At 41.0% G+C, this 12,535-nt stretch overlaps 1 protein-coding gene across 2 annotated transcripts in view; it reads left to right on the plus strand.

The window, feature by feature from the left end:
* Positions 1-12,535, plus strand: part of IFRD1 (interferon related developmental regulator 1) — a 75,201-nt gene that overhangs the window by 33,901 nt on the left and 28,765 nt on the right. For both annotated transcript variants that reach the window (XM_075342502.1, XM_075342503.1), the window contains exons 2-3: positions 6,283-6,387; positions 6,461-6,542. In XM_075342502.1, the coding sequence (XP_075198617.1) occupies positions 6,283-6,387; positions 6,461-6,542 (187 nt within the window). The remainder of the gene's footprint in view (positions 1-6,282; positions 6,388-6,460; positions 6,543-12,535) is intronic.

Below are 12,535 nucleotides of genomic sequence, written 5' to 3' on the forward strand. Positions count from 1 at the left end.
TGTATGTGTGTATGTGTGTATGTGTGTATGTGTGTATGTGTGTATGTGTGTGTATGTGTGTATGTGTGTATGTGTGTATATGTATATATGTGTGTATGTGTATATATGTGTGTATGTGTGTATGTGTGTATGTGTATATATGTGTGTATGTGTGTATGTGTATATATGTGTGTATGTGTGTATGTGTGTATGTGTGTATGTGTATATATGTGTGTATGTGTGTATGTGTATATATGTGTGTATGTGTGTATGTGTGTATGTGTGTATGTGTATATATGTGTGTATGTGTATATATGTGTGTATGTGTATATATGTGTGTATGTGTATATATGTGTGTATGTGTATATATGTGTGTATGTGTATATATGTGTGTATATGTATATATGTGTGTATATGTGTGTGTATATGTATATATGTATTTTTTTTTTCTACTGTTCACTTTTGAGTTCGCAGCTGCTTCCACCTCCCGTCCGGACATGGCGGTGGACGGGAGGTGGAAGCAGGGATGGCGGTACCGGGAGGATTCACTCTTCTGTGTTTACCAACACAAGGAATCCTCTTCCTGTACACGTGACTGTACTACCTACCCCTCATTTATTTTTAGTCATAGAAACGCAGCTATATTTACAATTTGCGTTTTTGATTATCTCATTGAACTCAATGAGTGACAAACGCAGTGAAAAACACAGGCATAATTGACATGCTGCATTTTTGTGGGCACAACAAAAAATGTAGCTAAAAAAACCCGCTGTGTGCAGACAGCAAAAATGAACTCAGACTTTGCTGGTGAAGCAGTCATGCAGTTTTCTGAGCAAAAACGTGGTAAAACGCCAGTGTGCACATAGCCTTAATCAGAAAACTGACAAGCAACTTCCACAAATGTGAACAGGCGCCAACTGAAAAAGCAACTACAAAAGCATATATAGTGGCGCTCAATAATATAAGGATACATTGGCATTACATTACTGCTATAAGAATATTGGAGAAAGGAGAAAAATACATGGCTAATGTGAAAAATGAATAAAAAGACATAGGCATTGCATTACTGCTTTGGAAAATATTGACTAATAGAGAATCGTAGCCTATGTATAGGCCAATCCATGTGAGCCAGATAACCTTGACAAGGTGATCTCATTATATAGGGAATAGGGCTGAGTGGATCCAAACTGTAAAAGTTTGGATCCGCGCAGTTTCAAAGTTGCCCAGGTGCCGGACTCTGGCCTGTGATTCCTGGTGTTTGATCCGAATCCAGCACTTGAGAAAATTAATAAAATAAAATGAAAATAAGAATGAAGTGAGTGCTTCATGCTTACCAAGGCTCCGGCCCGGCTGCATGCTGCTCATGTGGCCTCCTTGGGCCGCTCATTTCATATGCACTGCTTTCCCCGCCCACAGGCCGCCCTGGCCTCTGTGATTAGTTGCAGTCAGACGCGCCCCCAGCCTGTGGGACAACGTCTGCCTGCAGTCATTGCGGCTCATTCATTCTCTGGAGCTCAGTGAGCGGTCATTCTCTATGGCCGCTCACTGTGATATTCAGATTGAGCAGAGTTGGAATCGCTGTGGAACCTAGTGTTGCGTCGGATGTGCAGGGGTGTTGGGGTAATAGTGGTGAAAGATGGGGCTTTTTTGTATGTTATTACAAATAAAGGATTTTGTTGTTTACTTTCACTTACAAATTAATGAGGGGGTGTCTCATGCCTGCAATCATTAATCTAGGATTTAGTAGCAGCTGTGCGCTATTAACCCCTCATTACCCCAATAGCCACCGCACCAGGGCATTCAGGAAGAGCTGGGTAAAGCGCTTGGCGTATCGCATCTAACGGATGAAACAATTCTGGGCAGCTGGAGGCTAATATTTTTAGGCTGGGTCTCCCCAGCCTAAGAATACCAGCCCCTACAAAGCCTTGCGAAAGTATTCGGCCCACTTGAATTTTTCAGCCTTTTTCCACATTTCAGGCTTCAAACATAAAGAGAAACATTTTAATGTTATGGTGAAGAATCAACAAGGGGGACACAATTGTGAAGGTAAACGAAATTTATTGCTTATTTTTAAACTTTTATAAAAAATAACTGAAAAGTGGAGCGTGCAATATTATTTGGCCCCTTTAAGTTAATACTTTGTAGCGCCACCTTTTGCTGTGATTACAGCTGCAAGTCGCTTGGGGTATGTGCCTATCAGTTTTGCACATCAAGAGACTGAAATTCTTGCCCATTCTTCCTTTGCAAATAGCTGGAGCTGAGTGAGGTTGGATGGAGAGCGTTTGTGAACAGCAGTTTTCAGCTCTTTCCACAGATTCGCGATTGGATTCAGGTCTGGACTTTGACTTGGCCATTCAAACACTTGGATACATTTATTTGTGAACCATTCCAATGTAGATTTTGCTTTGTTTGGGATCATTGTCTTGTTGGAAGACAAATCTCTGTCCCAGTCTCAGGTCTTTTGCAGACTCCAACAGGTTTTCTTCAAGAATGGTCTTGTATTTGGCTCCATCCATCTTCCCATCAATTTTAATCATCTTCCCTGTCCCTGCTGAAGAAAAGCAGGCCCAAACTATGATGCTACTACCACCATGCTTGACAGTGGGGATGGTGTGTTCAGGGTAATGAGCTGTGTTCCTAAACACCAAACATTGTTGGTCATTGGGCCTAGATAGTTCGATTTTGGTTTCATCTGACCAGAGCACCACCTTCCACATGTTTGTCTCCCAGGTGGCTTGTGGCAAACTTTAAACTACACTTTTTATGGATCTCATTGAGAAATGGCTTTCTTCTTGCCACTATTCCATAAAGGCCAGATTTGTGCAGTGTACGACTGATTGTTGTCCTATGGACAGACTCTACCACCTCAGCTGTTCATGGGCCTCTTGGCTGCATCACTGATCACTTTTCTCCTTGTTTGAGATGAGTTTGGATGGACGGTCGGGTCTTTATAGATTTGCAGTGCTATGATACTCCCATGTCAATATGATCGCTTTTGCACAGTGCTCCTTGGGATGTTTAAAGTTTTGGAAATCTTTTTGTAAGAAAATCCGGCTTTAAACTTTTCTACAACAGTATCATGGACCTGCCTGTTGTGTTCCTAGGTTTTCATGATGCTATCTGCGCTTTAACCCCTTCACGACCTTGGACGGATCTATCCGTCCAGGATCGTGTCCCGTTAAGCCCCGCCCCCTGCCGCGGGCAGGCGGCGTGGATCGGCACACATATCAGCTGTTTTCAACAGCTGACATGTGTGCCTGCTAGCCGCGGGTGGAATCTCTTCCACCCGCGGCCATTAACCCCTTAAATCTTGCTGCCAAAGTCTGGCAGCAAGATTTAAATGCGCGCGGCCATGTTTGTTACTCACCGCCGCCCCCACCGGAAGTCACGTGTGTTATCACGTGACTATCGGTGGTTGCCATCGTAGCACAGGGTCATGTGATGACGCCTGCAGCTACGAAGTTTCACTTTCATTTTCCCTCGGCCGAGAGCAGAGGGAAAACCAAAGTGACTGAATCTGCTGATTACAGCGGTAAAGCTGTGATCAGCAGATAGCGATCAGCAATCGGATTGCTGATCGCTATAGCCCCCTAGGGGGACTAGTAAAATAAAAAAAAAGTAAAAAAAAAAGTTTTAAAAAATAAAAAAAAACCAAAAAACCTAAAAGTTCAAATCACCCCCCTTTCCCCCCATTGAAAATTAAAGGGTTAAAAAATAAATATACACATATTTGGTATCGCCGCGTTCAGAAATGCCCGATCTATCAAAATATAAAATCAATTAATCTGATTGGTAAACGGCGTAGTCGCAAAAAAATTCCAAACGCCAAAATTACGTTTTTTGGTCGCCGCAAGTTTTACGCAAAATGCAATAACAGGCGATCAAAACGTAGCATCTGCGCAAAAATGGTACCATTATAAACGTCAGCTCGAGACGCAAAAAATAAGCCATCACTGAGCCATAGATCCTTAAAAATAAGAACGCTACGTGTTTCGGAAAATGGCGCAAAACGTGCGCCACTTTTATTGGACAAACTTGTGAATTTTTTTTAACCCCTTAGATACAAGTAAACCTATACATGTTTGGTGTCTACAAACTCGCACCGACCTGAGGCATCACATAGATACCTCAGTTTTACCATATAGTGAACACAGTGAATAAAATATCTCAAAAACTATTGTACGATCACACTTTTTTTGCAATTTTTCCGCACTTGGAATTTTTTTGCCGTTTTCCAGTACACTATATGGTAAAACTTATGGTTTCATTTAAAAGTACAACTCGTCCCGCAAAAAACAAGCCCTCATATGGCAAGATTGATGGAAAAATAAAAATGTTACGCCTCTCAGAAGAAGGGGAGCAAAAAACAAAAACGCAAAAACTGAAAGTGCCCGGGGGCTGAAGGGGTTAAACAGAACACTGAAACTATCACAGAGCAGGTGCATTTATATGGAGACTTGATTACACACAGGTGGCTTATATTTATCATCATCAGTTATTTAGGAGAACATTGGATCATTCAGAGATCCTCAATGAACTTCTGGAGTGAGTTTGCTGCACTGAAAGTAAAGGGGACGAATAATATTGCACACCCCAATTTTCAGTTATTTTATTTTTTTTAAAAGTTTTTAAAATAAGCAATAAATTTCGTTCACCTTCACAATTGTGTCCCTCTTGTTGTTGTTTCTTCACCATAACATTAACATTTTTCTTTGTTGGAAGCCTGAAATGTGGGAAAAGGTTGCAAAATTCAAGGGGGCCGAATACTTTCGCAAGGCACTGTAGCTGTGGGGCTTTTTCTTGGCTGGGTATCAAAACTGGGGGGAACTGCACGTCGTGCTTTTTTTTATGTATTTAAATAAAAAAAAAAGCCGCATGTGGTTCCTTTTCTTTTGATACCCAGCCAAGATGAGCGCAGGGAGGGGGCTGCAGCCTGCTTATCTGTGCCGGGTATCAGAATACCGGGTGCTCCAATCATTTTTTTGTTTTATTTATTTTTTTATACATGGATACTGACAGTAGATGCTAGACTGTATGGGCTGCTTCCAGGTATGTCATTTCAACACGCTCCAGTGACATGATAGGGTTGTGTTCAAAATGCCAGCCGATATTTCCAGCCAGAATAAACATTTTTTCTGATGCCATTTGGGCATGGAGTTGTTTATAGTAAAAGCAGGGGTCTGAGGGTGAGACCCCCATATAGGAAGGGGGGGTGGCATGATTATGGTGGACGAGAGGAAACTTCACCACTCCCACTAACCTGGAATGCTCCTGTACATTCTGGGCTCGTGGTAGATGGTAGTGTGTGTGTGTGTGTGTGTGTGTGTGTGTGTGTGTGTGTGTGGGCGCTGTATCTGTTATTTTGCTACTTTTTTCACATTAAAGTGTCACTAAAGAAAGCAAGTTTTCATATTCTTTATTTTGGACTTCTCATATTCACATCTGGTGTGCCAGTTATATTTTGATTATGATACTTTTTTACTCTAGAGCCTCCATAATCAGGTGGTTGAGCCATACTTCCTCTTTATCTATATTGATCATGCAGACGTGGCAGATCTGTAGATATTGTTGCCTCTCAATGCTTTTCAGCATAAGACAGGTGCTTGATTCTTGCCGATCATGCCCACAACGCGGCAGTTCTGTAGATATGTTATTGATGCTGCTCGCCTCTCGATGCTTTTCAGCATAGGATGGGTGCGTGATTCCTGCCGGTCATGCAGGCAACGTGGCAGATCTGTAGATGTTGTTGCCTCTCAATGCTTTTCAGCATAGGATGGGTGCGTGATTCTTGCCGATCATGCCCACAACGCGGCAGTTCTGTAGATATGTTATTGATGCTGCTCGCCTCTCGATGCTTTTCAGCATAGGATGGGTGCGTGATTCCTGCCGGTCATGCAGGCAACGTGGCAGATCTGTAGATGTTGTTGCCTCTCGATGCTTTTCAGCATAGGATGGGTGCGTGATTCCTGCCGGTCATGCAGACAACGTGGCAGATCTGTAGATGTTGTTGCCTCTCGATGCTTTTGAGCATAGGATGGGTGCGTGATTCCTGCCAATCATACAGACATGGCAGTTCTGTAGATATGTTATTGATGCTGCTCTCCTCCTCCTGATGCTTTTCAGCCCCTAATACATTGTAATTGGGGTCTGTCTGGTGCTACTATAATTTGTATGACAGATTGGAACTGTTTCCTGTAAATAAGGAACAGAGCATTATGTTAGACCTGCTTTAAATGTGAATGTTTTTTCCTTATTATAACTTGTTTGAAAAAAGTTTTCACTTGTTGTTGCGATGTTCCTTAGGTGGCCGTCAGAAAAACATCCAGGCGTTTAGTGACGATGATTCCTCAGTTGAAACAATGAGTCACTGCAGTAGCTATAGTGATGCTGCCAGCTTTGCTGAGGATGGTAAGTGTCCGTCTCGCCCATCTCCGCTGTTCTCCTTTATTCATAAGTGTGTAAGTGAGTTTTCTTCCCGCAGGAGCTGAGGTTGATGAGGAAGCCGCTCAGGAAGACTTTGAGTTCAAATTGAAGGGATTGATAGAGCTTACAATGGACAAGAGGTAGGTGCATAATGGCTAGTCTCTAACATGGTAATGCTGCAGTGTAACGGTTTACACACAATTATTATACTTATAGATTGTAGCAATCTCCAATGTCAATGGCTTATGGCAGCCAGGGCCTGCAGAAGACCTCCCCCTCCACCCCCAACTGCCGTTTTAGGCTTGTGAAGCTCCAACCCATTGTGGTGCTGTACTATAAATAATGAACCAGGCTCAAAATCCCCAGATAAACTAAATGAGCTTGTTGTCTGAAAAAGGTTTGCTATATCAAAGCATAAAATCATTTACTGCTAAAAGCTAAAAGATTCCAAAATTGACACCCCCCCCCCCCTCAATACCATAAGTGATATGCAATCAGTCATATGTTCACCAAATCCGATATCAATAAAAATATCACCTAATATGTAAAAAGTAAAAAAAAAACACTTGTGTCCCCATTGTTGTAGTCTGAAACCAAATCCTCCTTATGAGATTTAGGGATTATAGCACACACCCTTTCCCCAGAATATCCAAAAGGTAGAAAACACCCAGTGGACTATAGCCGAGGATAAGTTAAAACATCAGTCTTTATTAAGCCATTAAAAAGCTGCCACTCGGTATTGGCACCCACAGAAAACACTGAACGATCAAACGCAATTCGACTATAAAGTTAATTCAGTCTTAATCATGGATCATCCATGAAGATGTAATTACTTTTGCCGAAATGCGTGGATTGTTCATAGTGTTCTCTGTGGGTACCAATACCGCAGTGGCAACTTTTTAATGGCTTAATACAGACTGATGTTTTAACTTCTTCTCGCCTATAGTCCGCCGGATATTTTCTCCCTTTTAAAATTTCTTCATCCCAGACAAGGGTCTTTCTGTGCGGACAGCATGATACATGCCGGACTTCTGAATCATGGGGAGCATGCTATCTGAATGTTTTTGTCATGAACTTTCCTCAGAATAGGTGCTTTTATCCAAACCTACCTTTGTCCAATACATTGGAAACACCCGAATCCTCGTCCCTTTCTGAATGGCTTGCTTACGTTTCAGTTAAGAAACTTGCACACATTCCTGATTTGTCAATACTTAATTACTACTAAAAATGCTCCTAATCTACTGACAAGAAATACTCCTCTGCTGCCTCATTCATAATGTTTATTACCCCCATTCCATTCATATTCCATTATTTTCCATTATTTCACTTGCTGGTTTTTCTTGCCACAATTCAGTTATTGTAAGTCATGTTTGCAGTATTCCTCCTTAAAGTACATCCAATCCTGTTTGGTGTATCATTAGAGGACCTACCACCAGGATTTCCCTATATAAGGCTACATTCACATGACCGTTCAGTTTTTGCGGGCCGGAAAAAATGGTCAGTTTTTTTTTCACGGATGCATCCGTGTGGCATCCGTATGACATCCGTTCCATTCCGTATATGGTCCGTGTGTCATCCGTGTCATCAGTGTGCCTTCCTTTTTTTTTTTTTTTTTTTTCTTTTTTTGCGGACCGCAAAAAACTAAAGCAGCTGCAAAGATAAATAGATGGGTAGATATAGAGATGGATAGATATAGAGACAGCGAGAGATTGAAGAATGAATGAATAGAGGGATAGATGAGAAGTACATATAATGTCCTACCCCCTGCATATTCTAAGCTGGCAACCTTTAGTGACTTTCATGTGGCACTAAAGGGTGCTTAGCCTTGTATTTAGCCAAAAAAATACATAAAAAAATTACGAGGTCCCACCTATCTTTTGTAGCCAGCTAGGGTAAAGCAGACGGCTGCAGCCTTCAGACCACAGCTAGCAGCTTCACATTGGCTGGTAATCCATAACAGGGCATCCCACGCTGTTATTTTACATTAAATAAATAATTTAAAACCAAAAACGTGTGGTACCCCCACAAATTGGATCACCAGCCAAGGTAAAGCGGACAGCTGTGGTCTGGTATTCTCAGACTAGGGAGGTCCACCGTTATTGGACACTCCCCAGCCTAAAAATAGCAGGCCACAGCCGCCCCAGAAGTGGCACTTCCATTAGGTATGCCAATCCTGGCGCTTTGCCCCAATTCATCCCGTTGCCCTGGTGTGGTGGCAAACGGGGTAATATATGGGGTTGATGCCAGATGTGTAATGTCACCTGGCATCAAGCCCTGCGGTTAGTGATGTCACGCGTCTGAGATACCCGACATCAAAAACAAAAAAAATAGACAACAAAAAAGTTTTATTTGAAAAAAACTCTCCCCAAAACATTCTCTTTCACCAATTTATTGAAAAGAACAATCAAATCCGGGTCCGGCGTTATCCAATAAGAGGGTCCCATGAAGATCCATACCACAGTCACTGTCCCAGACAATGAAGAACAGAATGTTCCCAATTGGCTGGGAGAGCAGTGCAGTGACCTTAGCGAACATCATTAGGTCAGCTCAGGTCACTGCAGGGGATGACTAGCACTGCCATCAGGAGGTTGGATGAGATCATTACCTGTTGTGACGATCTCCTGTACGCCTGACGTCAGCGCTGTCACTGACTTCTATGCCCGCCGCGTTCACAGCGAAGAATCGCAGGAGCCCGTGACGTCAGTGCTAGTGACAGTCTTGGGCCGCCCGCGAGACCTGACGTGAGAATGCAGCGGCATAGAAGTCAGTGACAGCACTGACGTCAGGAGAGCAGGAGATCGTCACAGCAGGTAATGATCTCCTCTAACCTCCTGACAGCAGCGCTAGTCATCCCCGCGGCTGCCCGCACTGCTGTGAGAAGCTGCTGATCCCGCAATGTGGGCATACACTGTCACATTGCAGTGCTGGCAGCCGCGGGGCTGGCAGGGAGTGGGACACAGACTGCACGGGTACCCGACGGAGGTCACACGGAAGTGTTAACGTGCGGCTTCCAGGGATTTTGCGGGCCCATTGACTTGTATTAAGTCACAGTCCGTTATTACGGAACAGAATAGGACATGTTCCATAACGGAACGGACATACGGCGTCTGATGTGGTTTTGTTTTTTTTTGGTAGGATCGGATGCACAGGGAACTTCTTCCGTGTGCCATCCGATCCTACACAAGACATTGAAAAGATGGTCCTGTCCGTGGGTCCGCAAAAAAAAGGAACTGACCAGGACAAACGGAACGGTCATGTGAATGAGCCCTAAACTAGAGCCAGTGCTATACTAGCACTATCGCGCTGATTCTATACTTTTAGTTGTGAGATCGGATGTATAGTTTCTTAAATATAGGAAAGTAAAGACTGTTAAATGCACTGTTTCTTGATTGGTAGCAGCTACAGAATATCTAATAGGTGGGTCTGGTTTTGCTAGTGATTCCCACCCCTGTCTGCCTGACTGTCCTCCCCCCTCCCCCTTCCTGTAGTAACAGACTGGGAGGATGGATAGGCAAACTGGCGGGAGTAACTAACAAAACCCAACCCACCTATTATATATTCTGCAGCACCTATCAATCAAGTGACAGTGTATTTTACAAACTTTACTTGCTTATATTTCAGAAAGTATACATCCGATCTCACAACTAAAGATATGTATGGAATCAGCCTGATAGTGCCAGTATAGTACTGGCTTTAGTTTTATAGGAAAATCCTGGTGGTTGGTCCTCTTGGTTTCCTTTGTATTTGCACTTTGTGGTGTTGTACTTGAAAGTTCTTAATTTACTCTGTACTTTGCCTCAAGCACTCTCATTTGATCTTGCTTGTTTTGTAATTACTGCATTTATTAAAGGTTTGTAATTTCAAAGCTTTATTATAGTTTTAGCATACTAGGGTCAAATCTTTTGCGATGGATTTTTTTAACATGGTAGTCAGGACAATTTTCCCACTTCAGACATGTACAAGTAGAACCTAAATTACAAAGTAAAAAAAATCCTAGTAAACCCCCAAAATGTACCGTATTTTTCGGACTATAAGACGCACCCTTGTTTTAGAGGAGGAAAAAATAAAAAAAAACATAAAATTAAAGTAAAAATGTGGTCATGACACAGTTATTTTACTGCTGACAGTGTTATTGAGGTAATATCCCCAAATTCTGTCCTCATATCCCCCACTCTGGGTACCTTCCAGGTAGATATGGCCCCCATCATGGAATATGTATGTTCCCCATCATTATATGTGTGATCCTCCAATCTGTGTATGTATATAGTTATAGTGTGTGTGTGTGTGTGTGTGTGTGTGTGTGTGTGTGTGTGTGTGTGTGTGTATATAGTTGTATTGTGTGTGTGTATATAGTTGTATTGTGTGTGTGTATATAGTTGTATTGTGTGTGTGTATATAGTTGTATTGTGTGTGTGTATATAGTTGTATTGTGTGTGTGTATATAGTTGTATTGTGTGTGTGTGTATATAGTTGTATTGTGTGTGTGTGTATATAGTTGTATTGTGTGTGTGTGTATATAGTTGTATTGTGTGTGTGTGTATATAGTTGTATTGTGTGTGTGTGTGTATATAGTTGTATTGTGTGTGTGTGTGTATATAGTTGTATTGTGTGTGTGTGTGTATATAGTTGTATTGTGTGTGTGTGTGTATATAGTTGTATTGTGTGTGTGTGTATATAGTTGTATTGTGTGTGTGTGTATATAGTTGTATTGTGTGTGTGTGTATATAGTTGTATTGTGTGTGTGTGTATATAGTTGTATTGTGTGTGTGTGTATATAGTTGTATTGTGTGTGTGTGTATATAGTTGTATTGTGTGTGTATATAGTTGTATTGTGTGTGTGTATATAGTTGTATTGTGTGTGTGTATATAGTTGTATTGTGTGTGTGTATATAGTTGTATTGTGTGTGTGTATATAGTTGTATTGTGTGTGTGTATAGTTGTATTGTGTGTGTATATAGTTGTATTGTGTGTGTATATAGTTGTATTGTGTGTGTATATAGTTGTATTGTGTGTGTATATAGTTGTATTGTGTGTGTGTATATAGTTGTATTGTGTGTGTGTGTATAGTGTTGTATTGTGTGTGTATAGTGTTGTATTGTGTGTGTGTGTGTATAGTGTTGTATTGTGTGTGTGTGTGTATAGTGTTGTATTGTGTGTGTGTGTGTATAGTGTTGTATTGTGTGTGTGTGTATAGTGTTGTATTGTGTGTGTGTATAGTGTTGTATTGTGTGTGTATAGTGTTGTGTTGTGTGTGTATAGTGTTGTGTTGTGTGTGTGTATATAGTTGTATTGTGTGTGTGTATATAGTTGTATTGTGTGTGTGTATATAGTTGTATTGTGTGTGTATATAGTTGTATTGTGTGTGTGTATAGTTGTATTGTGTGTGTGTGTATATAGTTGTTTTATTTATTTATTTATTTTATTTTTTATTTTATATTTATTTTATTTAGTTGTATTGTGTGTGTGTGTATATAGTTTTATTGTGTGTGTATATAGTTGTATTGTGTGTATAGTGTTGTATTGTGTGTGTATATAGTTGTATTGTGTGTGTATATAGTTGTATTGTGTGTGTATATAGTTGTATTGTGTGTATATAGTTGTATTGTGTGTGTATAGTGTTGTATTGTGTGTGTATAGTGTTGTATTGTGTGTGTATAGTGTTGTATTGTGTGTGTGTATAGTGTTGTATTGTGTGTGTATAGTGTTGTATTGTGTGTGTGTATAGTGTTGTATTGTGTGTGTATATAGTTGTATTGTGTGTGTATATAGTTGTATTGTGTGTGTATATAGTGTTGTATTGTGTGTGTATATAGTGTTGTATTGTGTGTGTGTATAGTGTTGTATTGTGTGTGTGTATAGTGTTGTATTGTGTGTGTGTATAGTGTTGTATTGTGTGTGTGTATAGTGTTGTATTGTGTGTGTGTATAGTGTTGTATTGTGTGTGTGTATAGTGTTGTATTGTGTGTGTGTATAGTGTTGTATTGTGTGTGTGTATAGTGTTGTATTGTGTGTGTGTATATAGTTGTATTGTGTGTGTGTATATAGTTGTATTGTGTGTGTGTATATAGTTGTATTGTGTGTGTGTATATAGTTGTATTGTGTGTGTATATAGTTGTATTGTGTGTGTATAGTG

The sequence above is a fragment of the Anomaloglossus baeobatrachus genome, chromosome 4 (assembly GCF_048569485.1).
Source record: "Anomaloglossus baeobatrachus isolate aAnoBae1 chromosome 4, aAnoBae1.hap1, whole genome shotgun sequence".
Classification (NCBI taxonomy): domain Eukaryota; kingdom Metazoa; phylum Chordata; class Amphibia; order Anura; family Aromobatidae; genus Anomaloglossus; species Anomaloglossus baeobatrachus.